Source organism: Telopea speciosissima, chromosome 10 (assembly GCF_018873765.1).
Source record: "Telopea speciosissima isolate NSW1024214 ecotype Mountain lineage chromosome 10, Tspe_v1, whole genome shotgun sequence".
Lineage (NCBI taxonomy): Eukaryota > Viridiplantae > Streptophyta > Magnoliopsida > Proteales > Proteaceae > Telopea > Telopea speciosissima.
This window is the reverse complement of record NC_057925.1, coordinates 44,960,208-44,975,349: the sequence shown is the minus strand read 5'-3', so window position 1 is coordinate 44,975,349 and position 15,142 is coordinate 44,960,208. Positions and strand designations below refer to the sequence as shown.

Genomic DNA, 15,142 nt, shown 5'->3' with positions numbered 1-15,142 from the left:
CTTGTCCACTGTGCACTACTGCAAAGGAATTTGTTTTACATGCTCTATTTCAATGTAATTTTGCTTCTCACTATTAGGTTGCATCTCCTTTCCCGTTTGATCCTCTAAGATTACAAGGTAAATCTTTTAAGAGAAAATTACTTGGACACCCCCTGTACTATGGCCATTTTGCTTACGATCACCAGCGTCTCAAACAATTACTTAACACCCCGTGAAATCTGACGGTGTTAGTTTGTTATTACTGGTTGAATGGAAAAGTCCATTTTACCCTTATCACATATTCAATAGAAAATAGTGAAATTGACAGATTTACCCCCTTGTTCTTCTTTAATTCTTCTTCTTCTTGCAACACCTCTTCTCCTCCTCCTCCTCCTCCTTTGTCTTCTTATAGCAAGCAAAGCATCTAATTAATGGCTTTTAAGTGGAGAGATTTAGGTTTTTTTAACTTTTTGACTCTTTGCATGAATGTGACGGGTTACCGCCATTGTAGGAGTCTTGTTGTTTACTCTGAAGCTAAGCTACTGTTCTCCTTCTTGCTCTGTACTAAGAGCCCAGAAGAAAAACAGAACTGAAAAGAAATGAAAAGTTTTTCGTACTTTGATCTTCACGGAATACTTTCAAAAGGCAAAGAACTAAATAAATAACTGGGAAGCAGAGAAGCTTGGATAACAATTGAAATTGATACAAAACAACAATTTATTCTCTTCCTTCAGTACCCATTAAAAATATATATATAGAGTACGAAGGTCATCATCAACATCATACATTCATAAATCTATATTAACAACTCAACATAATTCCACTACCAAGAGAACCTACAAAAAAATTATTCCATTACCAAGCAGCCTGGACCAAACACCCCGAATTTACCAATTTCTTCAATTCATGTTGGGATTCTTCCCCTTATGACCATCTGTCTACCAAACTTGCTGGAATTTCAATCCGCCTTAAACAATGGAACACCCATACTTTCAAAATGATTGAGAACCATAAAAATCACTTGTTCCAGACCATTCAAGATCTTGAGTCCCAGCCACTGACCAGTGACTCCGTTGCTCTACTAGCAGAAAAAGAAACCGAACTCAGTAACTATCTGGAGGCTGAAGAAATCTTTTGGATGCAGAAATCCCATCTTTTGTATGTTGCCGATGGAGATTGGAATACAAAGTTTTACCATTCCATTACCAAGGCAAACATTAGATCCAACAACACTATGTTCATTGTGACGAACTCTGGTGAAAAAATAACGGACCCACCATTACTGGCACAAAAATTCTCTGAACACTTCTCCCGTATCTACTCAACTGTGGACACCCTTGACCCTGATTTCATATCTTCCCTCTTCAACCCTTGTATCTCCCATACTCAATCTCAGCACCTTATATCCACACCCTCGGAGGATGAGATCAGGAATGCCGTGTTTAACATTGGAGCTTACAAAGCTTCGGGTATTGATGGCTTTCCCGCCTTCTTTTACCAATTTCACTGGGAAACAATCAAAATGGACATTTTCAAATTGGACAAAGATTTTTTTGAAACTCAATATCTCCCCCCTGGAGTCAATCACACCCTTATCACTCTCATCCCAAAAAGGGATAATGCATGCTCCGTTGATGACTATAGGCCCATTAGCCTTTGCAACATCTCCTATAAGATCATTGCAAAAATAATGGCCCAACGACTCAAACCCTTCCTTGGCTCCTTCATTTCACCTCTACAATCTGCCTTCGTTAAAGAAAGGCAAATCAGTGACAATATCATCATTGCCCAAGAAATTTTTCATTTCCTGAAAAAAAAAGAAGAGAAGTGCGACAAGATACGTAGCCCTAAAGCTTGATATGTCTAAGGCATATGATAGAATTGAATGGGGTCTCATCAGGGCTATCTTTGAATGCCTTGGTTTCCCGGATCTCTGGTATGACTTGACTTGCAAACTTATGGCCTGCACTTTCTCCATGAAAATCCAAGGGAGTTGCTTCAATAATTTTGAACCTTCCAAAGGACTCCGACAAGGAAGTTCACTCAGCTCATATCTCTTCATCACTGCCATGGAATGCTTCTCTAGACTGATCCAGATCTAGAGGGATCTGAACATGTTTAAAAGAGTCAAGATTGCAAGAAGAGCCCCAGAAATTACACACCTATTTTTTGCTGATGATACTCTTCTGTTCTGCCGAGCCACTATTGAGGACATTTCCACCCTCCAATCCATTGTTGCTCTGTTTGAAGACCTTTCTGGTCAACAAATCAACTTTAGCAAGAGCAGTGTGTTCTTTAGTAGTAATGTGCCGACAACCCTAAGGACTACCATTAAAAATCAATTGGGTATGATGGACATGGACGTGCATGCAAAATATTTAGGAACACCCCTCATCCAACCCAGATCCAAGAACCAAGGCGTCAAAGGCATTGTAGCAAGGGTACACTCCAAGGTAAGTTGCTGGCGTAGCCATTTACTCTCACAAGCTGGAAGAACCATACTCATCAAGTCTGTCCTGAACTCAGTCCCATCATATTTGATGTCCTGTCTCCCGTTCCCACAATCCATCTGCAGCCAACTTGACTCCATTAATGCTAAATTTCGGAAGGGTAAGAGCAATGGGCAAAAGGGAATCTCTCTAATCTCCTGGAAATCAATTTGCTCTCCCAAACAATCTGGTGGATTGGGCCTTTGATCCTCACAAACCCATAACAAAGCCCTACTAATGAAGTTGGGGTGGAGGATTCTGACCGAATCTGATCCGTTGTGAATACAAGCCCTGAAAGCAAAATACCTTCCCAATACTTCACTACTTACTTGCACATCCCTCAAAAAGAAAAATGCTTCTTGAATCCGGAAGGGAATCTGCTCCATCACAAAGGACCTACACCGATATTGTTGCTAGAAAATCGGTGATGGGAAGAAAACCCCGATCTGGGATTCCCCATGGATATCTACCCTACCGTACCACTATATGCCTGATTCCATTACCCCCCCCCCACCCATCCTATGACTCACAATAAATCAGGAAAGTTCTCAACCAAATCAGCAGCACATTTCCTCAATCAACAGGGCCCTGAGGACTCTGTAATTTGGAGAAGCATCTGGAATCTGAAAGTACACCCAAAATTCCAGTTGTTCGGTTGGAGAGTTCTTAGAAATGGAATACCCACAAATAAAAGACTCATGAAGTTTTGTAATACTGACTCAACTTGTCCTCTGTGTAATCGAGGCAATGAGACAGATTGGCACTGGCTCTGTTCTTGTGACTTCTCAAAAAGAATTTGGGCTGCAGGATCCTTAGGCCTACAAACCGACCGTCTCCAAGCTACAAACCTTAAATCCCTTCTCCATTCCTTTATTGTCAGCAAGGAATACTCCAAGAATCAGAAACAGTGTGTCCTTAAAGTGGTTTGCATCACAGGGTACTTCCTATGGCAAGCAAGGAATCAAAAAATCTTCCATGGAATAAAAGTACAGCCCCTCACCATCATCAATAACATAAAGAAATGGGAAAGGGAACTCTAGGTTTTTGGAAGACACTAGGATAGTGAAGATAATAATACTGATATTTGCACAAAACCACCCCTGGATTTTTACTTCAACATAACAATGGAGTCGGATTGTATTGTTATCACAGATGGAAGCCATGGTAACACTGTGGTAATCGGGGGTTAGGCATCAGCAATTTTTTCTAATCATAAACTTATCTCTGCAACCGTTAACTTTGGATGCACAGGATCAACACAGGAAGCAGAAGCGAGAGGAATCGAACAAGGGATCCAAGGTGCAATTTCACTGGGAAGTAGGAGAATAGAAGTCTGGACGGATTCACTCAACATGGTGCAATGGTTATCAGACATGGAAAAGCACCCGTGGCCGTGGCAGCTCTTTACTACTTTATTTAATATTAAAACTTTGCTTTTGAAATTTGATGAAGTTTGTATCCTTAAAAAACTTAGGCTTGTGATCACTATTGCACATCAGATAGCACATAGAGCAAGGACTCAATTTCTGCAAGGGAATGTAACTGAAGACATCTCTACCTTCTATTAATAAATTTTCTTTTTCATAAAAAAACAACTCAACATAATCACAATCATAAAACCCACCAATCTCAGACCCAATTACTTTATAAATATGCTTTCCGTGATGATAGATACAACTTTTCAATCCAAAAAAAAAAAGGAAAGATGATGGATACAACTTGGTTAATCCCAATTCCCAAGTCCATTTCTTTGATTTGTAGAAAAATCAATGAAGAACAGAATCACCAAATTGAAACAATAGGGTGGATTCTCTTAAAAAAAAAAAGGAATTCAAAGTGCAGAAAGAAGAAGAAGAAGAGGAATACGAAAACCAGAAGTTTGTCTTCCCCAATGGAATCGCCCTAATTAGGGTTTAAATCTGAAATCCTATTTTGTAATTGAATCGGCCATGAAAGAGATTTAATAGGGTTTAAATCTGAAATCGATTAAGGGTTTTGGGTTATTTTGATTTGAAATTTGTTTAAGAAAAGAGTATTTTTTCTAAAATCGATTAGGGTTTGAATCTGAAATTGGATTGTAGGAAGAAGAAGGAGGAAGAGGGTAAAAGGGTCACTTCACTACCCTTTAAGGGTAGTTTAGGCATTATAAAAAATTTAACCGATGACATCATCACTAAACTAACGGACAGGACTTACTTGAAAGAAATGGTAAACTATAGGAGGTGTTCAAGTAATTGTTTCAAATGTTGGGGAGACTAAGTAATTAGGCCAAAGTATAGGAGGGTGTCCAAGTAATTTTCTCTTCTTTTAATAATATATTTTCTCAATTTTTGGATCAATTCTTTTCTTTCTTAGATATATCTGATGCAATGATTCAATGGGTGTGTTTACTGTTTAGGTTGGGAAATCTAAAAATCAAAGAACTCTTTTGTATTTAAACATTCTTACCTCTTTCTCACATTCCTAACTCATAACATTTTTTTGGTATTAGAGCCAATAGAGTGTGGTTAGTCCCAAAAGGCAAAGTAAATGACATCCACCTTAACCAAATACACACACTTATGGCAAAAAATGGTCGATATATCATCATGCCCCGAATGCTAAAAAAATAGCCATTTTAACTTCTTCAGATGGAAGGGAAGTCAAGAAAAAATTTTCTTCATCAGATATTATTGGTTCAAAACGACTTTCAATAAACAAAAGATCTAAGGGATTAGAAGTGGTATAATTAGAGCTTAAATGAGAGACAAATAAAAGAGCAATAGAAGGAATATCAATTATCATTTTACCTTCATTATCCTAAATGCATGCAATTAATAGCTAAGATGATGGTTAGCAGACATGAAAAAAACTAGAGCTCCTTTCATCCCTCAGTACATAAAGAACTCAAGATTTTTGAAGCCAAAAAATATCTTATGGTTGAGTTGATAGAAATAAATCTGTGTGGGAAATGGCTTCACTAGATTGAGCAACCAGATTTCCATGGATGTGCCTCTTTTTTTTGCAAGATTAGGGGGGGGGGGATTTCAGCGGAGGACGAAGAGATAGGAGAGTAATCCCCCAACTAGAGACACTTGGATGGGCTAAAGAAGGACAAGAGGGGAGCAAAAAATATATTTGAGTAGGTTCTGCACAGAATATAACCTTATTGATTCGATCAAGGTGGAAACCAAAATGAAGGAGAATTTTATGCAAAAACGTTCATTCCATTTGATCATAGGTTTTATTCATGTCCACTTTTTAAGACATGAAACCATATTTGCTTCTCTCATTGCCCTTGATGCAATGTAATAATTTATGAAAAATCAAAACATTATCTTTAAGTGTGGAGGCTCTTGATAAAACCATTTTAATTGAATGAAATCAGTTTATGCAAAATGGAGGGAACCTGGTAGACTAGAATGCGGGAAATAAGTTTATATGCAAACTTGCTCAGATTGATGGAATGAAAATCATCACTTGATGAGGGGACTTTTACCTTGGGGGATCAAAGTAATGCGAGTCTCATTAAGATTGGTTGAAATACAACTATAGCAAAAATAGCCCTGAATAATTGAAATGGTGTTAGGGCTGACAATGTCCCATACCTTGTAATATAAAGCCCTGAAAAACCAACCCTACTTAAAGCTTTAGATATTGGCATGCTTTAATGCGTTAATTACATTATGCGCTTTTACAAAAGTAAGCCAAGATGTCTTTTTGCCACTTGTGGAGGGATTTTTATCCTCTACAATTCCTTTAAGAGTGGCAGTGCGGCAATGCTAGGTGGAGATGTCGACACTTGGCAGCAGCTCCATCCAACGGTCCGATCTCATTGATATGGACCGTTGGATGCAGCTACTGCCAGGTGTCAACATCTCCACCTAGCACTGCTGCACTGCCACACTTTAAGAAATTGGAGCGGATAATTTTCCACCTGTGGAGTGGTCATCGTACATGATCACCAGTGCAAGAAAACTTATTTCCTCCCTGTGGATGAGCTTCTAGTTTGGTGGACAGCTATATATTTGGGTCTACCATAACTCCAGGAAAGGTCGAGAGTTCAATGCTCCAACCCCCCACCTTTCTTGAAGAATTAGTAGTAGTATAGTAGTGTAGTAAATAGTAAAACTATGGCTCATTAGGCCCTTGCTCGCGTCTTGTGGATCCTTATTTGGTGTTCAATGCGTTCTTGTCTAGCTGTCAGTGTGGAAAAAATTATCCTCTCAGATTCCTCGCCCGGTACAGTTCCCTAGTGCCTCTAATAAGGGGGGTGGACCACACCCAAGTAGTGTGTTAATCCGGGATAAGGTGGTCATTTCTACCCCATATAAGAGGAACCGTACGAACTATACCCGACAGGGAACCTGAGAAGATAAAGATCCATCAGTTTGGGACCTAACCCCCAAAAATAAAAAAAAAACCCTTATTTCATTCACAAAGGGAGAAGGGGATCATTATCTTCTTGAGTGCGATGTACTGTCCAATGTACCTTAAAATGCATCCGACGGTGGGGCAGTTCTATTCACCTTTGGTCACCGTCGGATGGACTTTTGCCATGAACTGGTAAAGTCCCAGAGAAAGATAGAGGAGCTTACGATCCTCACTCACGGACTCACTCGCCAAGAGAGAAACTTTCAACATTCTCTCACGCGCTCACCAACTATTTCTTAGGGTAAAAACTCACCAACCAGCTCCGACGATTGTTGGGTAGGCAAGTGCTTAGGAATTGGGACCCGAGAGCGAAACACTTGCAATCGTGAATCGTGGGCGCTTAATTTGATTCCATGGGCCCCAGAATTAGCCAATAATCCAACGGAACTTATTTTTCCATCAAATCGGTCTTCAACTTGGGTCCATTAGCTATACGGTTGAGATTGACTAAGAATCGATACACCATTTGTCATGATATCACGGAAACCAGGGAAATGAGTTTCTGTCTATCTGATCAGACAAAACCCCAATGACGTTTTTACCCCTCTCGGCACCTGCGGAGCCAACCACTCTCACTGTCTCTCTCACCCAACTTAAAAGAGAGTTATTGAATCGCAGAGAGAAGCGTTCGATATTTGGATTCAGGGTTCTCCGGTCTCTCTTCCCCTTTATAATCTCCGTCGCTTCACCTTTGTAGTAACAATAACAATGTCTTCCGGTCCCGGCCGTCTTGCCTCAGTGTACAGCGAAGTCCAGACAAGCCGTCTCAACCATACTCTCCCGCTCCCTTCTGTCATCAAGAACTCTTTTAAGATCGTGGAAGGCCCTCCTAGCTCCGCTGCTGGAAACCCAGGTCGTAGTTTGATTCAGATCTATTGATGATTTTGACATATCTGTCAATTCTTTTGTGTTTGTCCTAGATCTCTGAAACTTTTGAAGTGTTTTTTTTTTTTTTTTTAAATATTTGCAGATGAGATCGCCAAGTTGTTCCCAAATCTCTTCGGGCAGCCTTCTTCAATGTTGGTGCCTAGTGATTCATCGGATTGGCAATCGAATCAAACTTTGAAAATTGGTGTTGTTCTTTCTGGGGGCCAGGCTCCTGGAGGTCACAATGTCATCTCTGGAATCTACGGTCTGTCTCCTTTCTATTTTCCCGTTTGCGGTTATGGATTGGAAACTATAATATTTTCTTTTTTCTATTCAGAAGTATGATTTTGGAGTGTCTGCAGATTATTTGCAGGATCGCGTCAAAGGAAGCACATTGTATGGGTTCAGGGGTGGTCCTGCTGGGATCATGAAGTGCAAATATGTTGAACTGACGTCGGAGTTCATCTATCCTTACAGAAATCAGGTGATACTTGACGCTTTTAGTGGTTTGGAGTTCATTGCTTTCATTTACCAATTGCCATTTGCAAGTAAGATCTACGTGCACCCAATGAGATGGTAGAATTCATGTTGGTGTTTGCTACATATTCGACATTTATTTTGACAAATAAGACTTTGCTTTGTTTAGGATGAATACTTCTTAGATGTTCTTGTTGAATTGTTGTAATTCAATTTGACATTTGTATACAGGGTGGTTTTGATATGATCTGTAGTGGAAGGGACAAGATTGAAACTCCTGAGCAGGTACTTACTTTATAACTGTGAAATTTAACCAAGTTGACTCTGATTTGCACGTGGTTATTAGAGACTAGCTTTCCAAGGGCTGTAATAACTGAATTAAAATTGTCTTGCGTTCCAGTTTAAGCAAGCTGAAGAAACAGTATTGAAACTTGATCTGGATGGGCTTGTTGTTATTGGTGGGGATGACTCAAATACAAATGCTTGCCTTCTTGCTGAAAACTTTAGGTATGGTATGAAGCTGACTTATTGCTGGAATAGTTCAGTTTGTGAGAGAACATGATTTTTTTTTTAAAAATGAATAGTTGTTATTAGTCATCTGTATGTTATTGCTGGATTAACTTGTCCACGTTCTTACTGTAGGACGTCTTATGTTTTAATGGTTAGGGTATGGAGTTCTATATATTATGGAATTGTTATGAAGGCCTTCTTGATACTACATTTGTTATGTAATTTTTTTGGGATTCTATTTAGTTATGCAATTGTTGTGGAGTTCAATTTATTTATTTATTTATTTTGGGTAATCAGGTCTAAAAATATGAAGACTCGGGTGCTCGGATGTCCAAAGACCATTGATGGTGATTTGAAATGCAAGGAGGTCCCAGCTAGTTTTGGATTTGATACTGCATGCAAGGTGGCAGTTGTTAAAATTTCACACCTTTAGTTTTTTCATGACCTTTCTAATTATTTTTAATGGTATAAGTGATGTATACTGCAGATTTTATGGGAAACTATTCCTATCCAAGGAGCCCATGGTTTCATTTTTATACTAGAAACCCAAAGAACCACAAAGGAAAAAAAAGAAAAGAAAAAGAGGTTCTGTGGTACCCATCTTATAGCATTATGATCATTGAAACTTACAAAAGGAACAAAGTATTCTTATGCATTGTATGTTAGGCGTTTATAATTTGTATGTTTTTTGAGAAACTCCCATCTCTTGGCCCACTTTAGTTTTACAGCTCCTGCATTAGTGGAGCGAATAATTCCCATTTTCATGTGTAGCCATTCTGGTTGAGCCTCAACCTGATGCTTTAGTGACTGATCATTGTTGGGCTCAAACAGACCTTGTATTATATAATAGTAGATTGATGTTCTTTCAACATGCATATTGCATTATTGCCAAATATGTATAAAAAAACAAAGGCATATTGCGAAGAAACTGCAGTGCAAAGCAGTCATTAATGTGTTGATCTTCTCTGTTATGCAGATATATGCAGAAATGATAGGAAATGTGATGATCGATGCCCGTTCAACAGGAAAATACTACCACTGTAAGTTGACTGGTTTTGGAATATACCATAATGTGGTTTTTGTGCTCTACTTTTCCTTGTCTGGTCTTCAGTAGCTGAGATTTTGTAGTTTTAAAAGATTGCTACGATTGATTGGTATTGTTCGTAATTGGCGGTTATAAGTATATAGATGAATAGTTTGTGATTTCCATGGGCACACACATTTCAAAACCTCTACTGGATCAGGTGTAATGACAGAACAAATCATTCTGTTCTTTTCTGGTTATGGTTGTGACACTTCACTTCTGAAATATATAATACAGGGAAAAGAAAGGCCATTTAACCCTGTAATTGTGCTGGTTTTAAATCCTTCATCTGATTAATTTTTCTTCCGAAGTTCGATTTCACTGGGCAAACCTGTTTTTTTCTTTTTTTAATGGAATAATGCTGTCTCTGGTAGGATTGAAAACCAGATAGGCATTTTAATACATCAAAAACTCATGTAAGATCTAGTCAAAACTCGAGCAATAGTTATTTATGCTTGAGAATCAACCCATCTGCAGGAACTTGCTTTAGCGCTTGATAAACCGATCAAGTTTCGGTTAACTCATTTTACAAATGTGTCTGCCTGCATCCAACAATTCTACTTTTGTGGACCCTGGTGACCTTTCCAGATTAAAATAGGATAGAATGTGTTAGAATTGAGTCTAACTTCATTTCAAACCATGTCCCATTGTACTGGTTACTTCCTATTGACATTGTTCCTTATGACTAATGAATACATTAATTGATCTTTTCATTATGCCCTTCTGTGACAGTTTCTATTAAGATCTATGTAGTGCAATATATGAATTTTGACATTTATAATATTTTCTCTGAGTTGTGGAAAATGATATTGATGGATTAAATGTGTAGAAATTTATTTCGTATTTAAGATTGTTCTATGTTCATTTAACATGAATATGTCTTCATTACAGTCATTTCCAAAAATTTTAATATAATCTCTGTATTAATCTTTTGATATGCTTTTTTCTGTTGATATTTTTTCTAATAACTGAACCTTGGGTTGATTGTTTAAATCTTATTAAGGATAAGTCTGTTTTTAATTTTTAAAATCATGCTTTGAAGAATTGTTATCCTTTCAGGTGAATTTAAAAAAAAAATAAATTCCCCAGCCACTATTCTAAGAGATTAATTTCTTATCTTTCTGTCTCTGAGTATTATTTCTAACTTTCTCTATATCTGCAGTTGTGAGACTTATGGGCCGTGCAGCTTCTCACATTACATTGGAGTGTGCTCTGCAGACACACCCTAATGTTACTATCATTGGAGAAGAGGTGTTTCCTGAGTCTCCTGATATATATTACTTTTTCAAATATTAATCTGACAAAAAGATGTGGTTTGGTCTCCTACTCAAGTAAATTTCACTTGCAAAGTACAATATATTATTAGAACAGACCTATGGTAGGGAAATAGCAGGTTGTTTTGGCTGTTAGGCATATAAAAAATGGGAAGCTGTCCAAACAAAAATCATCTTTCATCATCTTAATTTTTTCTCAGCTTATTGTTGTTGTAGATATACAAATCCTATTTGCTCCATTTTAGCAGATAATTTGTCAAGAAGCAATATAAACGCTCATATAACATTAAATATGTAGATGTCTAACTACATAAAACATTTGAACCCTGGAGTAGCAAATGATGGCATTGACAATGTACACTATTCTCTGCACTCCTTTCAGCTATAAGCATAGGCTGAAGAGATTATGCTGGAGAAATTCCCTTTTATGAAGGGCCAAAAATGCAATGGAAGATATTTATTCCTTCCCAGAGCAATGGCATGCAAGCATCTGTTGCTTTGTTTTGACAAAATGTTTGAATTTGTTCTCATTTTCCAATGGACATTTCAATCCATGCCTATGTATAATCTGGTGAAAATCAATTAAAATTTTTCTTGCATCGCTAGTATCTTTTTCAGGGTAGTATTTCCTCAACTGCCATTTTCCAAATTTGTTTCTGCTTTTGGGAATTGATTCTTGAAACTGAATCCACTGGATAAACTTGAATTTTGGAAAATTCATTCTGAATGTACCCCATTTACGCTTATTCGATTGTGCATATCTTGGTGCAGGTTGCTGCCAAAAAACAGACACTAAAAAATGTTACAGACTACATTACAGAAGTGATCTGCAAACGTGCAAAACTTGGCTATAACTATGGCGTTATACTTATTCCAGAAGGCTTAATTGATTTCATTCCTGAGGTATAATTCCAAATCATAAATTCAGTCCTCCACTGCATGTGAACCTAAGACATGTACAATATTATTTAAAAAAAGGAAGGGATCTTCCTGTGTTGATTAATGTATATGGTATCCGTCTTCGACATTATGGGTTTATTGATGGTTATGTGCTCTTTGTAGGTACAACAACTTATTGCAGAGCTGAATGAAATCCTAGCTCATGATGTTGTTGATGAAGATGGTCAATGGAAAAAGAAACTTAAGGATCAATCTCACGAGCTCTTTGAATTTTTACCAGAAGCAATTCAGGACCAGTTGATGTTGGAAAGAGATCCACATGGAAATGTTCAGGTATTTCTTTCTATGCTTAACAGATTTCGAACTTTTATTCGTCAGCTTGTTGAAGTTGGATATCATCATTTTGAATGTGTTTGGTTTTAGTCTTTTCCATCTGTTATGTGCTCAGGTTGCAAAAATAGAGACAGAAAAAATGCTTATTCAAATGGTTGAAACCGAGTTGGAGAAAATGAAGCAAGAGGGAGTATACAAGGGCCAGTTCAAGGGGCAGTCTCACTTTTTTGGGTTGGTCTCATTTCCGGTTGGTCTTTTTAAACAACCCCCCCCCCTCCCTGCTTTTAAATGTGTTTTTTGTGATACCGTAGAGATTTCATGGATATGTTCTTATATTTTGGTCATGGTGACAGTTGAGGATTACCCAATTGGTACAAATATTTGATGGTGGTCTGTGGGAGTGACATTATATACGCTCTCTACTACTTGTGTTAATTGCCGTATATTTGATTTTGTAGTTATGAGGGCAGATGTGGTTTGCCAACGAACTTTGATTCTATCTACTGCTATGCACTGGGTTATGGTGCTGGAGCCCTCCTTCAATCTGGAAAGACAGGACTCATCTCCTCGGTGTGTGGTTCAATTCTGCCATTTTTCCTTTTTTCCCCCCTCAGCAGTCATTTATTTTTGTCACTGCCAGTTCTCTATTTTGATTCTTTCTAGATGTCCTATTTTATTCAATAATGATGCAGGCAAAGTTTCTAAAATGCTGTATTTCCAATTTCTATTTATTGTTTTTTTTTTCAATTAAATATTTAGGTGGGGAATTTGAGTGCTCCTGTTGAAGAATGGACTGTTGGAGGGACTGCATTGACAGCATTAATGGATGTAGAGAGGAGACATGGTATATATTTCCTACTTGCTTCACCATAGCATCTGCTTTGGGGCTTTTGAATTATTGAACATGCAATCATCTATCCTAGGGTTTCATCCACTTTATAACCTCTTAAATTTCCGAACTCCAGATTTAAAATGTCTGGTGGTGTTAAGAGTGTATTAAGTAGTAGCATGAGGAATTGAATATTGTTGACTTCAGTTACAGGGTCTTCATATATCAAATTGCTGGGTGGAAGAAGTGTATTTAGGGAATATTATATGATAAAATACACTTTGATGGTATCTTATCTATGCTATTCTAAGAGATTAATTTCTTTGTAGGCAAGTTCAAGCCTGTGATCAAGAAGGCTATGGTGGAGCTTGAAGGTTAGCCATTTTGTACTGCCTTTTCTTTTGCATTGTTGTTAGGTTGTATCTGGCAGGAATAACATGTTTCAGCACTGAATCCCATCTCTTGCTTTTCTTACTTAAGCACATGCATAGTTGGTTGTATTTCCACAAAATAATCGAGTTTTATATAATGATGATGAAATTCCAGGAGCACCCTTCAGAAAGTTTGCATCCATGCGGGATGAGTGGGCCATCAAGAATCGGTATATCAGTCCAGGTATGTTGCCACATTTAGTTCTAGCATCCCATTGATGTACTTTGCACCAATTTTCAAGTACTTTTGGGGACTTTCAACTTGGATGAGTTAAATTTGTTTGGATTGGGGCTAAATTCTAACTGTAATTGTTTTGTGATCCATTGGAAAACTCCGTTTTCCATAAATTGTCTACTTATCTTTTGCTTCGATGGGTTGAGATTAGAGAAGATTTAAAGACTGGTTTCTGAGGCCAAATTCGTGTCTGTTGTGTTTTTTTGGGTAGTTATTTGTATCACAACCCTTTGTGACTTTTCCAGAAATCACAAGACAGATCTGAGTCATCCATATTCATGGGTTCTCCTATCTAAACTGTCTATTACTGCTCAGAGTTGGGGGACTGCATTGTAATTTCAAAGAATTCTATTACAAATGCATGGATATATACAGGATGCATGCCAATACGGAGTATTTGATTGAATTAGATTAAAAAAATTGACACATGGCTAATCTAGGCCATGTCCTCTCTATCCAACGGTTGGAATGGACATTTCATTTGTCTACGTGGCAGAATAAATGCTTTATGAGGTTTGGAAAAATAACAAACCCGTGTGACAATAAATTGAGGTTTTTTTTTTATTTCTAATTTATCCTTGAAGACTAACTTTGTTGCACTAATTCACAATATTTTTCTATATGATTTCTACAGGCCCCATCCAGTTTATTGGCCCTGCATCTAATGACATCAATCACACTCTGCTGTTGGAGCTCGGAGCCCAAGCATAGGAATTCTCTGTGAAAACTCACCCAACACAAACACCCTTTTGCTGGTGTCGTGTGGTAACATAAATAAGTTTCCATATTGCAAGGCTATGCAAAATTGCTCCTCAAGAGTTTGAGGGTTGGGGTGAATTAGTTGTATTTCGACTCGCGACCTGTCTTTTTTCCTTTTAGTTCAGACTTTGTCAAGTAGATTAAATTTTGTTAAGAAGATTATCTGTGAAAGTAGGATACTCTGCTTCTCTTTGCTGAAGTAATTTAGAGGCACTGGCTGTTGGTTTTCCCCTTGTATTTAAGGAGTGAAGATCACCATTCTTCGTCGGAATCTTGTGCTTCTTTACCTTGTTAATGTCACAGACACCCCAAACGTATCCAATATCTCAGAAACTTACCATACGTCTTACCATACTTGATCAAAATGTCAGAGACACCCCAAACGTTAAGCACCGTCAGTACCCAAAGGTGAAATATTCATTTTACCCCTAAATTATTTAAATAAAAAGACAAAACTGTCATTTCATCTTCTACCCTCTATGGCTTCAGGTCCGGTTCCGGCTATTATTACCAACGGTAAGGCAAGGAGGAAAAAATCTGAAACAGGGATGGATTTCCCTGA

General features: G+C 37.9%; 1 protein-coding gene across 1 annotated transcript; it reads left to right on the top strand.

Annotated features, from left to right (window-relative positions):
* The first annotated feature begins 7,574 nt into the window (after window positions 1-7,574).
* On the top strand, window positions 7,575-14,875 carry LOC122642001 (pyrophosphate--fructose 6-phosphate 1-phosphotransferase subunit beta-like). Its single transcript, XM_043835373.1, has 17 exons — window positions 7,575-7,734; window positions 7,852-8,013; window positions 8,111-8,232; window positions 8,457-8,510; window positions 8,626-8,732; window positions 9,033-9,138; window positions 9,712-9,775; window positions 10,982-11,070; window positions 11,865-11,996; window positions 12,156-12,326; window positions 12,442-12,557; window positions 12,785-12,896; window positions 13,086-13,170; window positions 13,485-13,529; window positions 13,702-13,770; window positions 14,456-14,536; window positions 14,587-14,875. The coding sequence occupies exons 1-16, from the start codon at window positions 7,590-7,592 to the stop codon at window positions 14,530-14,532; spliced, it is 1,656 nt and encodes a 551-aa protein (XP_043691308.1). The 5' UTR covers window positions 7,575-7,589; the 3' UTR covers window positions 14,533-14,536; window positions 14,587-14,875.
* The last annotated feature ends 267 nt before the right edge of the window (window positions 14,876-15,142 follow it).